Source organism: Heterodontus francisci, chromosome 10, assembly GCF_036365525.1.
Source record: "Heterodontus francisci isolate sHetFra1 chromosome 10, sHetFra1.hap1, whole genome shotgun sequence".
Classification (NCBI taxonomy): Eukaryota; Metazoa; Chordata; class Chondrichthyes; order Heterodontiformes; family Heterodontidae; genus Heterodontus; species Heterodontus francisci.
Genome location: NC_090380.1, coordinates 122,822,652 through 122,839,206, shown reverse-complemented (window position 1 = coordinate 122,839,206; position 16,555 = coordinate 122,822,652). Strand labels below are relative to the sequence as shown.

At 53.1% G+C, this 16,555-nt stretch overlaps 1 protein-coding gene across 2 annotated transcripts in view; it reads left to right on the top strand.

Moving 5' to 3' along the window:
* Positions 1 to 6,889: 6,889 nt before the first annotated feature.
* pdxka (pyridoxal (pyridoxine, vitamin B6) kinase a) overlaps positions 6,890 to 16,555 on the top strand; it is a 48,485-nt gene continuing 38,819 nt past the window's right edge. For both annotated transcript variants that reach the window (XM_068040077.1, XM_068040076.1), the window contains exons 1-4: positions 6,890 to 7,597; positions 8,924 to 8,978; positions 12,554 to 12,658; positions 13,605 to 13,688. In XM_068040077.1, the coding sequence (XP_067896178.1) occupies positions 7,505 to 7,597; positions 8,924 to 8,978; positions 12,554 to 12,658; positions 13,605 to 13,688 (337 nt within the window). In that variant the 5' untranslated portion in view covers positions 6,890 to 7,504. The remainder of the gene's footprint in view (positions 7,598 to 8,923; positions 8,979 to 12,553; positions 12,659 to 13,604; positions 13,689 to 16,555) is intronic.

Below are 16,555 nucleotides of genomic sequence, written 5' to 3'. Positions count from 1 at the left end.
GGTGCTGACTCTCACTGGGATACAGTTCCTGAAGGTGCTGTCTCTCACTGGGATACAGTTCCTGAAGTTGCGGACTCTCACTGGGATACAGTTCCTGAAGGTGCTGACTCTCACTGGGATACAGTTCCTGAAGGTGCTGACTCTCACTGGGATATAGTTCCTTAAGGTGCTGACACTCACTGGGATACAGTTCCTGAATGGCCTGACTCTCACTGGGATACAGTTCCTGAAGGCGCGGACTTTCACTGGGATACAGTTCCTGAAGGTGCTGACTCTCACTGGGATACAGTTCCTGAAGGTGCTGACTCTCACTGGGATACAGTTCCTGAATGGCCTGACTCTCACTGGGATACAGTTCCTGAAGGTGCAGACTTTCACTGGGATACAGTTCCTGAAGGTGCTGACTCTCACTGGGATACAGTTCCTGAAGGTGCTGTCTCTCACTGGGATACAGTTCCTGAAGTTGCGGACTCTCACTGGGATACAGTTCCTGAAGGTGCTGACTCTCACTGGGATACAGTTCCTGAAGGTGCTGACTCTCACTGGGATACAGTTCCTTAAGGTGCTGACACTCACTGGGATACAGTTCCTGAATGGCCTGACTCTCACTGGGATACAGTTCCTGAAGGCGCGGACTCTCACTGGGATACAGTTCCTGAAGGTGCTGACTCTCACTGGGATACAGTTCCTGAAGGTGTGGACTCTCACTGGCATACAGTTCCTGCAGGTGCTGACTCTCACTGGGATACAGTTCCTGAAGGGCCTGACTCTCACTGGGATACAGTTCATGAAGGTGCTGACACTCACTGGGATACAGTTCCTGAAGGGGCTGACACTCACCGGGATACAGTTCCTGAAGGTGCTGATTCTCACTGGGATACAGTTCCTGAAGGTGCTGACACTCACTGGGATACAGTTCCTGAAGGTGCTGACTCTCACTGGGGGACAGTTCCTGAAGGTACTGACTCTAACTGGGATACAGTTCCTGAAGGTACTGACTCTCACTGGGATGCAGTTCCTGAAGGTGCTGACTCTCACTGGGATACAGTTCCTGAAGGTGCTGACACTCACTGGGATACAGTTCCTGAAGGTGCTGACACTCACTGGGATACAGTTCCTGAAGGTGCTGATTCTCACTGGGATACAGTTCCTGAAGGTGCTGACACTCACTGGGATACAGTTCCTGAAGGTGCTGACTCTCACTGGGGGACAGTTCCTGAAGGTACTGACTCTCACTGGGATACAGTTCCTGAAGGTACTGACTCTCACTGGGATGCAGTTCCTGAAGGTGCTGACTCTCACTGGGATACAGTTCCTGAAGGTGCTGACGCTCACTGGGATACAGTTCCTGAAGGTGCTGACTCTCACTGGGGGACAGTTCCTGAAGGTACTGACTCTCACTGGGATACAGTTCCTGAAGGTGCTGACACTCACTGGGATACAGTTCCTGAATGGCCTGACTCTCACTGGGATACAGTTCCTGAAGGTGCGGACTCTCACTGGGATACAGTTGCTGAAGGTGCGGACTCTCACTGGGATACAGTTCCTGAAGGTGCTGACTCTCAATGGGATACAGTTCCTGAAGCTGCTGTCTCTCACTGGGATACAGTTCCTGAAGGTGCTGACACTCACTGGGATACAGTTCCTGAAGGGGCTGACTCTAACCGGGATACAGTTCCTGAAGGGGCTGACACTCACCGGGATACAGTTCCTGAAGGTGCTGATTCTCACTGGGATACAGTTCCTGAAGGTGCTGACACTCACTGGGATACAGTTCCTGAAGGTGCTGACTCTCACTGGGATACAGTTCCTGAAGGTGCTGACACTCACTGGGATACCATTCCTGAAGGTGCTGACACTCACTGGGATACAGTTCCTGAAGGTGCGGACTCTCACTGGGATACAGTTCCTGAAGGTGCTGACACTCACTGGGATACAGTTCCTGAAGGTGCTGACTCTCAATGGGATACAGTTCCTGAAGGTGCGGACTCTCACTGGGATACAGTTCCTGAAGGTGCGGCCTCTCACTGGGATACAGTTCCTGAACGTGCCAACTCTCACTGGGATACAGTTGCTGAAGGTGCTGACACTCACTGGGATACAGTTCCAGAAGGTGCTGACTCTCACTGGGATACAGTTCCCGAAGGTGCTGACACTCACTGGGATACAGTTCCTCAAGGGGCTGACTCTCACTGGGATACAGTTCCAGAAGGTGCTGACTCTCACTGGGATACAGTTCCTCAAGGGGCTGACTCTCACTGGGACACAGTTCCTGAAGGTGCTGACTCTCACTGGGATACAGTTCCTGAAGGTGCGGACTCTCACTGGGATACAGTTCTTGAAGGTGCCGACTCTCACTGGGGGACAGTTCCTGAAGCTGCTGACTCTCACTGGGAGACAGTTCCTGAAGGTGCGGTCTCTCACTGGGATGCAGATCCTGAAGCTGCTGACACTCACTTGGATACCGTTCCTGAAGATGCTGACACTCACTGGGATACAGTTCCTGAAGGGGCTGACACTCACTGGGATACAGTTCCTGAAGGTGCTGACACTTAATGGGATACAGTACCTGAAGGGGCTGACACTCACTAGGATACAGTTCCTGAAGGTGCTGACACTCACTGGGATACAGTTCCTGAAGGTGCTGACTCTCACTGGGATACAGTTCCTGAAGGTGCTGTCACTCACTGGGATACAGTTCCTGAAGTTGCTGACACTCACTGGGATACAGTTCCTGAAGGTGCTGACTCTCACTGGGATACAGTTCCTGAAGGTGCTTACTCTCACTGGGATACAGTTCCTGAAGGTGCTGACTCTAACTGGGATACAGTTCCTGAAGATGCTGACACCCACTGGGATATAGTTCCTGAAGGTGCTGACTCTCATTGGGATACAGTTCCTGAAGGTGCTGACTCTCACTGGGATACAGTTCCTGAAGGTGCTGACACTCACTGGGATACAGTTCCTGAAGGTGCTGACTCTCACTGGGATACAGTTCCTGAAGGTGCTTACACTCACTGGGATACAGTTCCTGAAGGTGCTGACACTCACTGGGATACAGTTCCTGAAGGTGCTGACACTCACTGGGATACAGTTCCTGAAGGTGCTGACTCTCACTGGGATACAGTTCCTGAAGGTGCTGACACTCACTGGGATACAGTTCCTGAAGTTGCTGACACTCACTGGGATACAGTTCCTGAAGGTGCTGACACTCACTGGGATACAGTTCCTGAAGGTGCTGACTCTCACTGGGATACAGTTCCTGAAGGTGCTGACTCTCACTGGGACACAGTTCCTGAAGGTGCTGACTCTCACTGGGACACAGTTCCTGAAGGTGCATCTGCAGATACTGAGCTTAATAACCGCTTTCATTGCAGGGGCTCTGATCACAACCTTCCTGTTCTCCTTAGATATGGGAGTGATGCCAGATAACTGGAGGATTATAAATGTTACCATCCTGTTCAAAACACTGGAGCAAGATAAACCCAGGAACTGCATGCCAGTCAGTCTATCATCAGTGCTGGGGAAAGTTTTAGGGACAATAATCCTCAACAGTATTACTTGTTATTTAATAATATATCGGTTAATACATGGAAGTCAGCATGGATATGTTGAAGGAAAAACCTGTCTGACTAACATGATCGAGTTCTTTTTTGAAATTACGGTGGAAGTTGATGAGGGCAGTCTGGTTGATGTGTATGTGGAGTTTCAAAAGCATTTCTCAGATTGCCACTAAATCGACTTGTGAGCAACAAAATAGCCCATGGAATTTGAGAGGCAGAAGCAGTGAGGATACAAAATTGGCTAAAAGACAGAAAGCAGAGTGTTGTGTTAAACGGTTGTTTTTCAGACTGGAGGGAAATGTACATTCGTGTTTCCCAGTGGTTGGTATTAGCAGCACTGCTCTTTTTGATATGTTCATGGCCCAGAATTGGGCATAATTTAACAGTCAGGAGGACAATAACATACTTAGGAAGAACATAAACAGACTAGTGAAATGGTCAGACACATGGCAGATGATATTTAAGGCTGAAACATTTGAAGTGATGCATTTTGGAAGGAAGAATGAGGAGATCCAATGTGCACTGAATTAACTCTGCTTCTCTCTCCACAGATGCTGCCAGACCTGCTGAGTATTTCCAGCATTTCTTGTTTGTGTCCCCAGAGCATTAGCCTGGGTTCTAGATTATTAGGCTAGCAACATTACCACTACGCCATCACCTCCCCAAGAGTACAAAAGCAAAGAAATGATAGTAAACTTTTATAATCACAGCTTAGTCCCCAGCTAGAGTATTGAGGCTAATTTATCAGAATGGCATCAGGGATGAGGGACTTCAGTTACCTGGAGAGATTAGAGAAGCTGGGGTTGTTCTCCTTAAAGCAGAGAGGCTAAAAGGAGTTTTGATAGAGGTGTTGAAAATTATTTTTTATTATTTAGAGATACAGCACTGGAACAGGTCCTTCGGCCCACCGGGCTGTGCCGACCAACACCCACCCATTTATACTAATCTAACATTAATTCCACATTCCCTACCATATCCCCACCATTCTCCTACCACCTAGCTACACTAGGGGCAATTTACAATGGCCAAGTTACCTAACAACCTGCAAGTCTTTGGCTGTGGGAGGAAACCGGAGCACCCGGAGGAAACCCACGCGGTCACAGGGAGAACTTGCAAACTCCACACTGGCAGTCACCAGAATTGAACCCAGGTCCCTGGAGCTGTGAGGCTGCGGTGCTAACCACTGCACCACTGTGCCTTATGAATGGCTTTGATAGAGTAGATAGGGAGAAACTGCTTCACTGACAGGAGGATTGGTAACCAGAGAGCACAGATTTAAGATAATTGGCAAAAAGGCCAAGGAGAGATAAGCAGTAAAAAAACTAAAATAAAATAAAAATAAAAAATAAAAAATAACTGAAAATAAAAAGGGGGGCCCGTCATGCTCTGAGATTATTGAACTTCATGTTCAGTCCGGCAGGCTATAGCATGCCTAATCAGAGCAGATGCGTCGGAGAAACTGGGAGAATGGAATGGAGTCTCCATCCCTGGGGATAGACTGTCTACCAATATCCATTATAAGCCCACCGACTCCCACAGCTACCTCGACTACACTTCTTCACACCCTACCTCCTGTAAGGACTCCATTCCATTCTCCCAGTTTCTCCGTCTCCGACACATCTGCTCTGATGATGCTACCTTCCATGACAGCGCTTCCGATATGTCTTCCTTTTTCCTCAACCGAGGATTTCCCCCCACTGTGGTTGACAGGACCCTCAACCGTGTCCGGCCCATTTCCCGCACCTCTACCCTCACCCTTTCCCCTCCCTCCCAGAACCGTGACAGGGTTCCCCTTGTCCTCACTTTCCACCCCATCAGCCTCCATATCCAAAGGATCATCCTCCACCATTTCCACCACCTCCAGCGTGATGCCACTACCAAACGCATCTTCCCCTCCCTTCCCCTGCCAGCATTCTGAAGGGATCGTTCCCTCCGCGACACCCTGGTCCACTCCTCCATTACCCCCACCACCTCGTCCCCGTCCCAGGGTACCTTCCCCTGCAATCGCAGGAGGTGTAATACCTGCCCATTTACCTCCTCTCTCCTCACTATCCCAGGCCCCAAACACTCCTTTCAGGTGAAGCAGTGATTTACTTGTACTTCTTTCAATGTAGTATACTGTATTCGCTGCTCACAATGTGGTCTCCTCTACACTGGGGAGACCAAACACAGACTGGGTGACCGTTTTGCGGAACACGTCCGCTCAGTCTGCAAGCAGGACCCCGAGCTTCCGGTTGCTTACCATTTCAACACACCCCCCTGCTCTCATGCTCACATCTCTGTCCTGGGATTGCTGCCGTGTTCCAGTGAACATCAACGCAAGCTCAAGGAACAGCATCTCATTTACCGATTAGGCACACTACAGCCTGCCGAACATTGAGTTCAGTAATTTCAGAGCATGACAGCCCCCCATTTTACTTTTCTTTTTTACTTTTTTTCTTTTTTACATTTTTTTTTCTTTTGTTTATTTTATTTCATCTTAGTTTGTTCAGTTTGCTTACCCACTGTTTTTTTTCATGTTTGTACTTGCTGCTGTTCAATCTTCAGTCCGTTAACACCCTATCTGTACTAATGCTTTGTCTTTCAACACACCATTAACATATTGTTTGCCTTTGCTCCATGACCTTCTGGTCAGTTATTCTGTGACCTTGTCCTATTTACACCTTCTCCTTTGTTATCTCTTGCCCCACCCCCGGCTCACTTGCTTATAACCTTTGACATTTTTAATATTTGCCAGTTCTGAAGAAAGGTCACTGACCTGAAACGTTAACTCTGCTTCTCTCTCCACAGATGCTGCCAAACCTGCTGAGTATTTCCAGCATTTCTTGTTTTTATTTCAGATTTCCAATATCCACAGTATTTTGCTTTTATTCTGGTTTAATCTCAGACTCAGAGAGAGGGATGGAGTCGGTATCTAGGCAACAGACTTTGAAGCAAGGACCAAAAACCATGGCTCCAGTCTTCCCAATATTTAATTGGAGGAAATTTCTGCTTGTTGGCAAGATGGGTAGAGCTGACGGTGACATCGCCGTGGTAACCTGGCCTTTGGCAAGGATTGAGCGGTTTGGTGATGGTTTCCATAGTGATGCCAGTATCCTGGTGAAGGGGGGGGGGGGTGGCAGAACAGCCAGGAAGAGGCGCAGTGAAGCCGATGGGCGGGGCAATGCAGCCGGGGGCGGGGCAACGCTACCGGGGGCGGGGCAAACTGCCGGGGGCGGGGCAGAACAGCCGGGGGGCGTGGCAATGCACCTCGCTCAGCCTCATGATGACATCACCGTTGCTAGGACACGCGGTTGCCTAGAGACGCAGACGCCGATAGGGGCCTTTCCCAGCGCATCACTGGCCGCCCAGGACCCCGCGCCGCTTCCGGTAGCTGCCCGGAGCGCTCCTGAGCCGCGGCGCGGGCTGAGGGCGGCCGGAGAGCGGGGTCCGGCTACCTGGAGTGCCGGGACCGCGGGGCCACACTTGCTGAGATTGGACCGAGCTCCGAGGCCCCGGCCCGCGCTCGCCCCTGAGTCTCAGCCGGAACCGGCACTGGGTGTCCGGCCTCTGCAACCGGTCCTAGCGCTGTCAGCCCGGGAGGAGCAGAATTCACAGCCCGAGAGCCCAGGCCCAGCCCCCGTCCCCGGCTCAGCCCGAGAGCCCAGGCCCAGCCCCCGTCCCCGGCTCAGCCCGAGAGCCCAGGCCCAGCCCCCGGCTCAGCCCGAGAGCCCAGGCCCAGCCCCCGTCCCCGGCTCAGCCCGAGAGCCCAGGCCCAGCCCCCGGCTCAGCCCGAGAGCCCAGGCCCAGCCCCCGTCCCCGGCTCAGCCCGAGAGCCCAGGCCCAGCCCCCGGCTCAGCCCGAGAGCCCAGGCCCAGCCCCCGTCCCCGGCCCAGCCCGAGAGCCCAGGCCTCGGCGGGGTGTCCCTGTCCTCCCCGTGATCAGCCCGGCCTCTCCCCACGATGCTGCCGGATCCCGAGTGCCGAGTTCTGTCCATCCAGAGTCACGTCGTCCGCGGCTTCGTGGGAAACAAATCGGCCGCTTTCCCGCTGCAGGTGAGTCTGTGCTGTGGGGGAGACAGGATCACCGCCAAACTGCCCCCCTCCCCCACCTCCCCCCCCCCCCCCGTGCTCGCCCCCACCCCCCCCCCGTGCTCGCCCCCCACCCCCCCCCCCCGTGCTCGCCCCCCACCCCCCCCCCCCCGTGCTCGCCCCCCACCCCCCCCCCCCGTGCTCGCCCCCCACCCCCCCCCCCGTGCTCGCCCCCCACCCCCCCCCCCCGTGCTCGCCCCCACCCCCCCCCCGTGCTCGCCCCCACCCCCCCCCCCCGTGCTCGCCCCCACCCCCCCCCCCCGTGCTCGCCCCCACCCCCCCCCCGTGCTCGCCCCCACCCCCCCCCCCGTGCTCGCCCCCACCCCCCCCCCCCGTGCTCGCCCCCACCCCCCCCCCCCGTGCTCGCCCCCACCCCCCCCCCGTGCTCGCCCCCCACCCCCCCCCCGTGCTCGCCCCCCACCCCCCCCCCGTGCTCGCCCCCCACCCCCCCCCCGTGCTCGCCCCCCACCCCCCCCCGTGCTCGCCCCCACTTCCCCCCCCCGTGCTCGCCCCCACTTCCCCCCCCCGTGCTCGCCCCCCACCCCCCCCCGTGCTCGCCCCCACCCCCCCTCCGTGCTCGCCCCCACCCCCCCCCGTGCTCGCCCCCACCCCCCCCCCCGTGCTCGCCCCCACCCCCCCCCCCGTGCTCGCCCCCACCCCCCCCCCCCGTGCTCGCCCCCACCCCCCTCCCGTGCTCGCCCCCACCCCCCCCCCCCCGTGCTCGCCCCCACCCCCCCCCCCCGTGCTCGCCCCCACCCCCCCCGTGCTCGCCCCCACCCCCCCCCCCGTGCTCGCCCCCACCCCCCCCCGTGCTCGCCCCCACCCCCCCCCCCGTGCTCGCCCCCACCCCCCCCCGTGCTCGCCCCCACCCCCCCCCCGTGCTCGCCCCCACCCCCCCCCGTGCTCGCCCCCACCCCCCCCCCGTGCTCGCCCCCCACCCCCCCCCGTGCTCGCCCCCCACCCCCCCCCCGTGCTCGCCCCCCACCCCCCCCCCCCGTGCTCGCCCCCCACCCCCCCCCCGTGCTCGCCCCCCACCCCCCCCCGTGCTCGCCCCCCACCCCCCCCCCCGTGCTCGCCCCCCACCCCCCCCCCTGTGCTCGCCCCCCACCCCCCCCCCCTGTGCTCGCCCCCCCACCCCCCCCCTGTGCTCCCCCCCACCCCCCCCCCTGTGCTCCCCCCCCCCCCTGTGCTCCCCCCCCCCCCTGTGCTCCCCCCCCCCCCCTGTGCTCGCCCCCCCCCCTGTGCTCGCCCCCCACCTGCTGTTCTAACTGACTGTTTGTGCTCCAACAGGTGCTGGGATTTGAGGTGGATTTAGTGAACTCTGTTCAGTTCTCCAATCACACGGGTAAGATTCAAACATTGCCAGCGAAACAGTAAAATCATAATAATGTCACTGCTGCTGTTCATCCATAGGATTCGTCAGTAAATCACAGCCAAGATGGGGTACTGTGACTAATTGGATAATTCTTTTCCAAATAATGGGCCAAATTATGACCTGCGATGATTTCACCCCACACTGACCCTCCCTGGGGTATGGGTTCCACACACACTGACCCTCCCTGGGGTATGGGTTCCACACACACTGACCCTCCCTGGGGTATGGGTTCCACACACACTGACCCTCCCTGGGGTATGGGTTCCACACACACTGACCCTCCCTGGGGTATGGGTTCCACACACACTGACTCTCACTGGGGTATGGGTCCCACACACACTGACTCTCACTGGGGTACGGGTTCCACACACACTGACTCTCACTGGGGTATGGGTCCCACACACACTGACTCTCACTGGGGTACGGGTCCCACACACACTGACTCTCACTGGGGTAAGGGTACGGGTCCCACACACACTGACTCTCACTGGGGTAAGGGTACGGGTCCCACCCACACTGACTCTCACTGGGGTCCGGGTCCCACCCACACTGACTCTCACTGTGGTACGGGTTCCACACACACTGACTCTCACTGGGGTACGGGTTCCACACCCACTGACTCTCACTGGGGTACGGGTCCCACATACACTGACTCTCACTGGGGTAAGGGTGCGTCAGCCCCTTGTCGTACTTTACCCAGCTGGCTATTCTGCTTGAGAAGGGAACTGAGCAGCCTCACAGATGAGCTAATCTTGTCATGTCCAGACAACGGCTGGTTGTTGCAGCAGGAGTCATTGGGCAATAGTGTGGAATAGGGGACCCAGTGCTTTCCAATTGGACTGTGCTGCTGACTGGCTGGAATTGCTCAACCCCATACCATGTGTTGCCATCACCAACTGAGACTCTCGGTGACCCTGGGCCTGGTGACGTCCCTCTCTCTCGCTCCGGGTGTGTCTCACTGTTTGCACCGGAGCTGAAGATGCAAAAGTGGAATGTTGCCGACGGAAAAGGTACCTGTTACACGTGCTACAATCTCTGAAACATCTTGTTTTACATAGTTTTACAGCACAGAAACAGGCCGTTCGTCCCAACAAACCTATGCCGACCATCAAGCACCTAACTAATCCTAACTAATCCCATTTCCCCGCACTTGGCCCGTAGCCTTGTATGCTATGGCATCTCAAGTGCTCATCTAAATATTTCTTGAATATCGCAAGTGTTCCTGCCTCTACCACCTCTTCAGGCAGTGTATTCTAGATTCCGACCACCCTCTGGGTGAAAAAAATTCCTCCTCAAATCCCCTCTAAACCTCCTGCCCCTTACCTTAAATCTATGCCCCCTGGTTACTGACTCCTCCGCTAAGGGAAACATTTTCTTCCTATCTATCCTATCAATGCCCCTTATAATTTTGTAAACCTCAATCAGGTCCTCCCTCAGCCTTCTCCACTCCAAGGAAAACAAACCCCAGTCTATCCAGTCTCTCTTCATAGCTGAAATACTCCAGTCCAGGCAACATCCTGGTGAATCTCCTGTGCACCCTCTCCAGTTCAATCACATCCTTCCTATAGTGTAGTGACCAGAACTGTACACAGTACTCCAGCTGTGGCCTAACTAGCGTTTTATACAGCTCCATCATAACCTCCCTGCTCTTATATTCTGTGCCTCGGCTAATAAAGGCAAGTATCCCGTAAGCCTTCCTAACCACCTTATCTACCCGTGCTGCTGCCTTCAGTGATCTATGGACAAGCACCCCAAGGTCCCTCTGACCGCCTGTACTCTCTAGGGTCCTACCATCCATTGTATAATCCATTGCTTTGTTAGTCCTCCCAAAATGCATCACCTCACACTTCTCAGGATTAAATTCCATTTGCCACTGCTCCGCCCATCTTACCAGCCCATCTATATCATCCTGTAATCTTAGGCTTTCCTCCTAACTATCTACGACACCAATTTTTGTGTCATCTGCGAACTTACTGATCATACCTCTTATATTCACGTCTAAATCATTAATATACTCTACAAACAGCAAGGGTCCCAGCACCGATCCCTGCGGTACACCACTGGTCACAGGCTTCCACTTGCAGAAACAACCCTCGACCGTCACCCTCTGCCTCCTGCCACTAAGCCAATTTTTAATCCAATTTGCCAAATTACCCTGGATCCCATGGGCCTTTACTTTCTTAACCAATCTCCCATGCAGGGGATTATCAAAAGCCTTACTGAAGTCCATGTAGACTACATCAACTGCTTTACCCTCATCTACACATCTAGTCACCTCCTTGAAAAGTTCAATCAAATTTGTTAGACACGATCTCCCTCTGACAAAGCCATGCTGACTATCCCTGATTAATCCCTGCCTCTCCAAGTGGAGATTAATCCTGTCTCAGACTTTTTTCCAGTAATTTCCCTACCATTGATGTTCGACTCACCGGCCTGTAATTACCTGGTTTATTGCTGCTTCCCTTCTTGAATACCTTTACTGTGGCCAGAGAGGATTTGAAAATTTGTGTCAGAGCCCCTGCTATCTCCTCCCTTGCCTCACATAACAGCCTGGGATACATCTCATCTGGGCCTGGGGATTTATTCACTTTCAAGCCCGCTAAAACAGCTAATACTTCCTCCTTTTCGATGCTAATTTGACCTCTTCATAATTTAGCCAGTATTTACTTAACAAAAATCACACCATGAGCAACACCATGGGAGTGCTGGTATTAATGTAAAATTGGGGTGTGTAGGTTCGGTTTCCTCTCTGTCTCATGCAGACTTCTGTGTTACACAGAAAACTGTAAAGAAACAAAGGTACTCGTTTCTGACTACAGGGTCAGCTCATGGTTACCTGTCCCTCCAAAAACAACATCATCAGACCTAACATTGACACTGTCTCAGGAAACTACCTGCCCAGGTATCTCCAAAAATTTGTGTAGTGCACACCCTGGCCATCTCGTATGTCAACGAAATCTGTGGCAAGCTTGTAGTAAGTAGTGTAGAGTGATCTGCTCCAACAGGAAATGTCAGAATATCTGTAACTCCATTTAACATTAGCATTCAACGCACTTAAAACCCAAAAGTTATTCCTTTAGGGGTGTTAGGGGTGGTGGTTTGCATTATCCCAGTATCCCTGTGCAAGCAGTGTCAGCAACTGCTGGACAGTAAAGAAGCTTCAGAATTAGTATCCGATCTCATCTGAGGATCTTGTATATGTTTCTGAGAGACCACACGTGAGTACCAGGACATAGTGGTGTGTAAAACATCAGACAATTATACCCAGTCTCTCATACAGCACGGGGTGGAATTTTACTCTCATTAACAGCAGCCTTCAGCTGCTTTGGTGTCGGAACAAACCTGTCCACCCACTGCTGGGTTTATCATCTCTCCTTCCCCCACCCCCCCCCCCCGCCTAGTCACTGTTTCTCCTCCTCCTCCCCTGTTCCCAGTCACTCTCTGCCCTCCCCCCATCATCGTTCCCGGTCACTGCCTCTCCTCCTTCCCCCTCTTCCCACCACCACCCCCTCCCCGGTTCACTATCTCCTGTGTTTGTGATTCAGGATATGACCACTGGAAGGGGCAAACAATGACAGCGGGTGAACTCCAGACGTTGTATGAAGGGCTCAAACTGAACGATGTGACTCGCTATGATTACGTATTGACAGGTAGGTGCTGATTACAGAGATTACATCCTGAGGATAAGTGTTGCTGCAACAGTGTAGAGGGAGCTTTACTCTGTGTCTAATCCCGTTTCCCCCCCCCCCCCCCGTGTTGTACCTGTCCTGGGAGTGTTTGATGAGGACAGTGTAGAGGGAGCTTTACTCTGTATCTAACCCCATTTTTTTTTTTTTCTTAGGGAGCTTTACTCTGTATCTAACCCCCGTACTGTACCTGTCCTGGGAGTGTTTGATGGGGACAGTGTAGAGGGAGCTTTACTCTGTATCTAACCCCCGTACTGTACCTGTCCTGGGAGTGTTTGATGGGGACAGTGTAGAGGGAGCTTTACTCTGTATCTAACCCCGTACTGTACCTGTCCTGGGAGTGTTTGATGGGGACAGTGTAGAGGGAGCTTTACTCTGTATCTAACCCCATGCTGTACCTGTCCTGGGAGTGTTTGATGGGGACAGTGTAGAGGGAGCTTTACTCTGTATCTAACCCCATTTTTTTTTTTTTTAAGTGCTCCATAAACTGCCCAGCCAATCCCGTGCTGTACCTGTCCAGGGAGTGTTTGATGGGGACAGTGTAGAGGGAGCTTTACTCTGTATCTAACCCCCGTTTTTTTTTTCTTTTAGTGAGCTTTACTCTGTATCTAACCCCATGCTGTACCTGTCCTGGGAGTGTTTGATGGGGACAGTGTAGAGGGAGCTTTACTCTGTGTCTAACCCCGTGCCGTACCTGTCCTAGGAGTGTTTGAAAGGGACAGTGTATGTAAGAAGGTCTGTCAGCATTTGGAAGAGCTACCCTGGGAGGGTGTGCTCAGTCCCTATCTGGCCAGATGGAGGTCAGTCCAAGTCTGTGATAGGCTGTTCGTGTGAGTGGGGAGTGGGCTGTGAGTGCCCCAGCTCTCCGATTCCTTTACACAGTGAGTGACGCACTCTGTCTATTTATAAGGTTACACCAGAGACACTTCATTCCTGGATAAGGTGATGGAAATTATTCAGGAGCTGAGGAGACAGAACCCTAAATTGGTTTATGGTAAGTCTTTCCTTGAAATGCTGAGAGGCTGATGATCAGTAACATGGAGTAGGGAACTGCTGTAAGGCACTTGTCTCATCATGGGAGACTCGTTGGAGATTATTGAAACTCTCGACCTTTACTGTCCTGCTTTCTGATATTGGATAAACAGACTTGCAATCGGCCCCAATTGCTTTTAAACTCTTGGCTGCTGCTTTCAATTGTTTCCATCTGAGAGGAAATACGATCAGTTTACTGGCTGTTTAATAGTTTGCACTGTTGGGAGTTGGATTCCAGGCTGTGAAATGCCTCATTTGGATTGGTTTTTTTTGTTCGTTTATGGGATGTGGGCGTCACTGGCCAGGCCAGCATCTACTGCCCATCCCTAATTTCCCTTGAGAAGATGGTGGTGAGCTGCCTTCTTGAACCGCTGCAGTCCATGTGGGGTAGGTATACCCACAGTGCTGTTAGGAAGGGAGTTCCAGGATTTTGACCCAGCGACAGTGAAGGAACGGTGATAGAGTTCCAAGTCAGGATGGTGTGTGACTTGGAGGGGAACTTGCAGGTGGTGGTGTTCCCATGCATTTGCTGCCCTTGTCCTTCTAGTTGGTAGAGGTTGCGGGTTTGGAAGGTGCTGTCTAAGGAGCTTTGGTGCGTTCCTGCAGTGCATCTTGTAGATGGTACACACTGCTGCCACTGTGCGTCGGTGGTGGAGGGAGTGTATGTTTGTAGATGGGGTGCCAATCAAGTGGGCTGCTTTGTCCTGGATGGTGTCGAGCTTCTTGAGTGTTGTTGGATCTGCACCCATCCAGGCAAGTGGAGAGTATTCCTTCACACTCCTGACTTGTGCCTTGTAGATGGTGGACAGGCTTTGGGGAGTCAGGAGGTGAGTTACTCACCGCAGGATTCTGAGCCTCTGACCTGCTCTTGTAACCACGGTATTTATATGGCTACTCCAGTTCAGTTTCGGGTCAATGGTAGCCCCTAGGATGTTGATAGTGGGGGATTCAGCGATGGTAATGCTGTTGAATGTCAAGGGGAGATGGTTAGATTCTTTCTTGTTGGAGATGGTCATTGCCTGGCACTTGTGTGGCGCGAATGTTACTTGCCACTTATCAGCCCAAGCCTGGATATTGTCCAGGTCTTGCTGCATTTCTACACAGACTGCTTCAGTATTTGAGGAGTCGCGAATGGTGCTGAACATTGTGCAATCATCAGCGAACATCCCCACTTCTGACCTTATGATTGAAGGAAGGTCATTGATGAAGCAGCTGAAGATGGTTGGGCCTAGGACACTACCCTGAGGAACTCCTGCAGTGATGTCCTGGAGCTCAGATGATTGACCTCCAACAACCACAACCATCTTCCTTTGCGCTAGGTATGACTCCAACCAGCGGAGAGTTTTCCCCCTGATTCCCATTGACTTCAGTTTTGCTAGGGCTCCTTGATGCCATACCCGGATCAAATGCTGCCTTGATGTCAAGGGCAGTCACTCTCACCTCACCTCTTGAGTTCATCTCTTTTGTCCATTTTTGAACCAAGGCTGTAATGAGGTCAGGAGCTGAGTGGCCCTGGCAGAGCCCAAACTGAGCATCACTGAGCAGGTTATTGTTAAGCAAGTGCCGCTTGATGGCACTGTCGGCGACCCCTTCCATCACTTTACTGATGATTGAGAGTAGGCTGATGGGACGGTAATTGGCCGGGTTGGACTTGTCCTGCTTTTTGTGTACAGGACATAACTGAGCAATTTTCCACATTGCAGGATAGATGCCAGTGTTGTAGCTGTACAGGAACAGCTTGGCTAGGGGTGCGGCAAGTTCAGGAACACAGGTCTTCAGTACGATTGCCGGAATATTGTCAGGGTCCATAGCCTTTGCAGTAACCAGTGCCTTCAGTCGTTTCTTGATATCACGCGGAGTGAATCGAATTGGCATCTGTGATGCTGGGGACTTCAGGAGGAGGCCGAGATGGATCATCAACTCGGCACTTCTGGCTGAAGATTGTTGCAAATGCTTCAGCCTTATCTTTCGCACTGATGTGCTGGGCTCCCCCATCATTGAGGATGGGGATATTTGTGGAGCCACCTCCTCCAGTTAGTTGTTTAATTGTCCACCGCCATTCACGACTGGATGTGGCAGGACTGCAGAGCTTAGATCTGATCCATTGGTTATGGGATCGCTTAGCTCTGTCTAGCGCATGCTGCTTGTGCTGTTTGGCATGCAAGTAGTCCTGGGTTGTAGTCTCACCAGCTTGACCACTCATTTTGTGGTATGCCTGGTGCTGCTCCTGGCATGCCCTCCTGCACTCTTCATTGAACCAGGGTTGGTCTCCTGGCTTGATGGTGATGGTAGAGTGGGGGATATGCTGGGCCATGAAGTTACAGATTGTGGTTGAGTACAATTCTGCTGCTGCTGATGGCCCACAGCGCCTCATGGATGTCCAGTCTATCCCATTTAGCACAGTGATAGTGCCACATAACACGATGGACAGTATCCTCAATGTGAAGACAGGATTTCGTCTACACAATGACTGTGCGGTGGTTACTCCTAGCAATACTGTCATGGACAGAAGCATCTGCGACATGTAGGTTGGTGAGGACGAGGTCAAGTATATTTTTCCCTCTTGGTTCCCTGACCATCTGCCACAGGCCCAGTCTAGCAGTTATGTCCTTTAGGACTTAGCCAGCTCGGTCAGTAGTGGTGCTACCGAGCCACTCTTGGTGATGGACTTTGAAGTCCCCCACCCAGAGTACATTCTGCACCCTTGCCACCCTCAGTGCTTCCTCCAAGTGGTGTTCAACATGGAGGAGTACTGACTCATCAGCTGAGGGAGGGCAGTAGGTGGTAATCAGCAGGAGATTTCCTTGTCCATGTTTGACCTGATGCCAT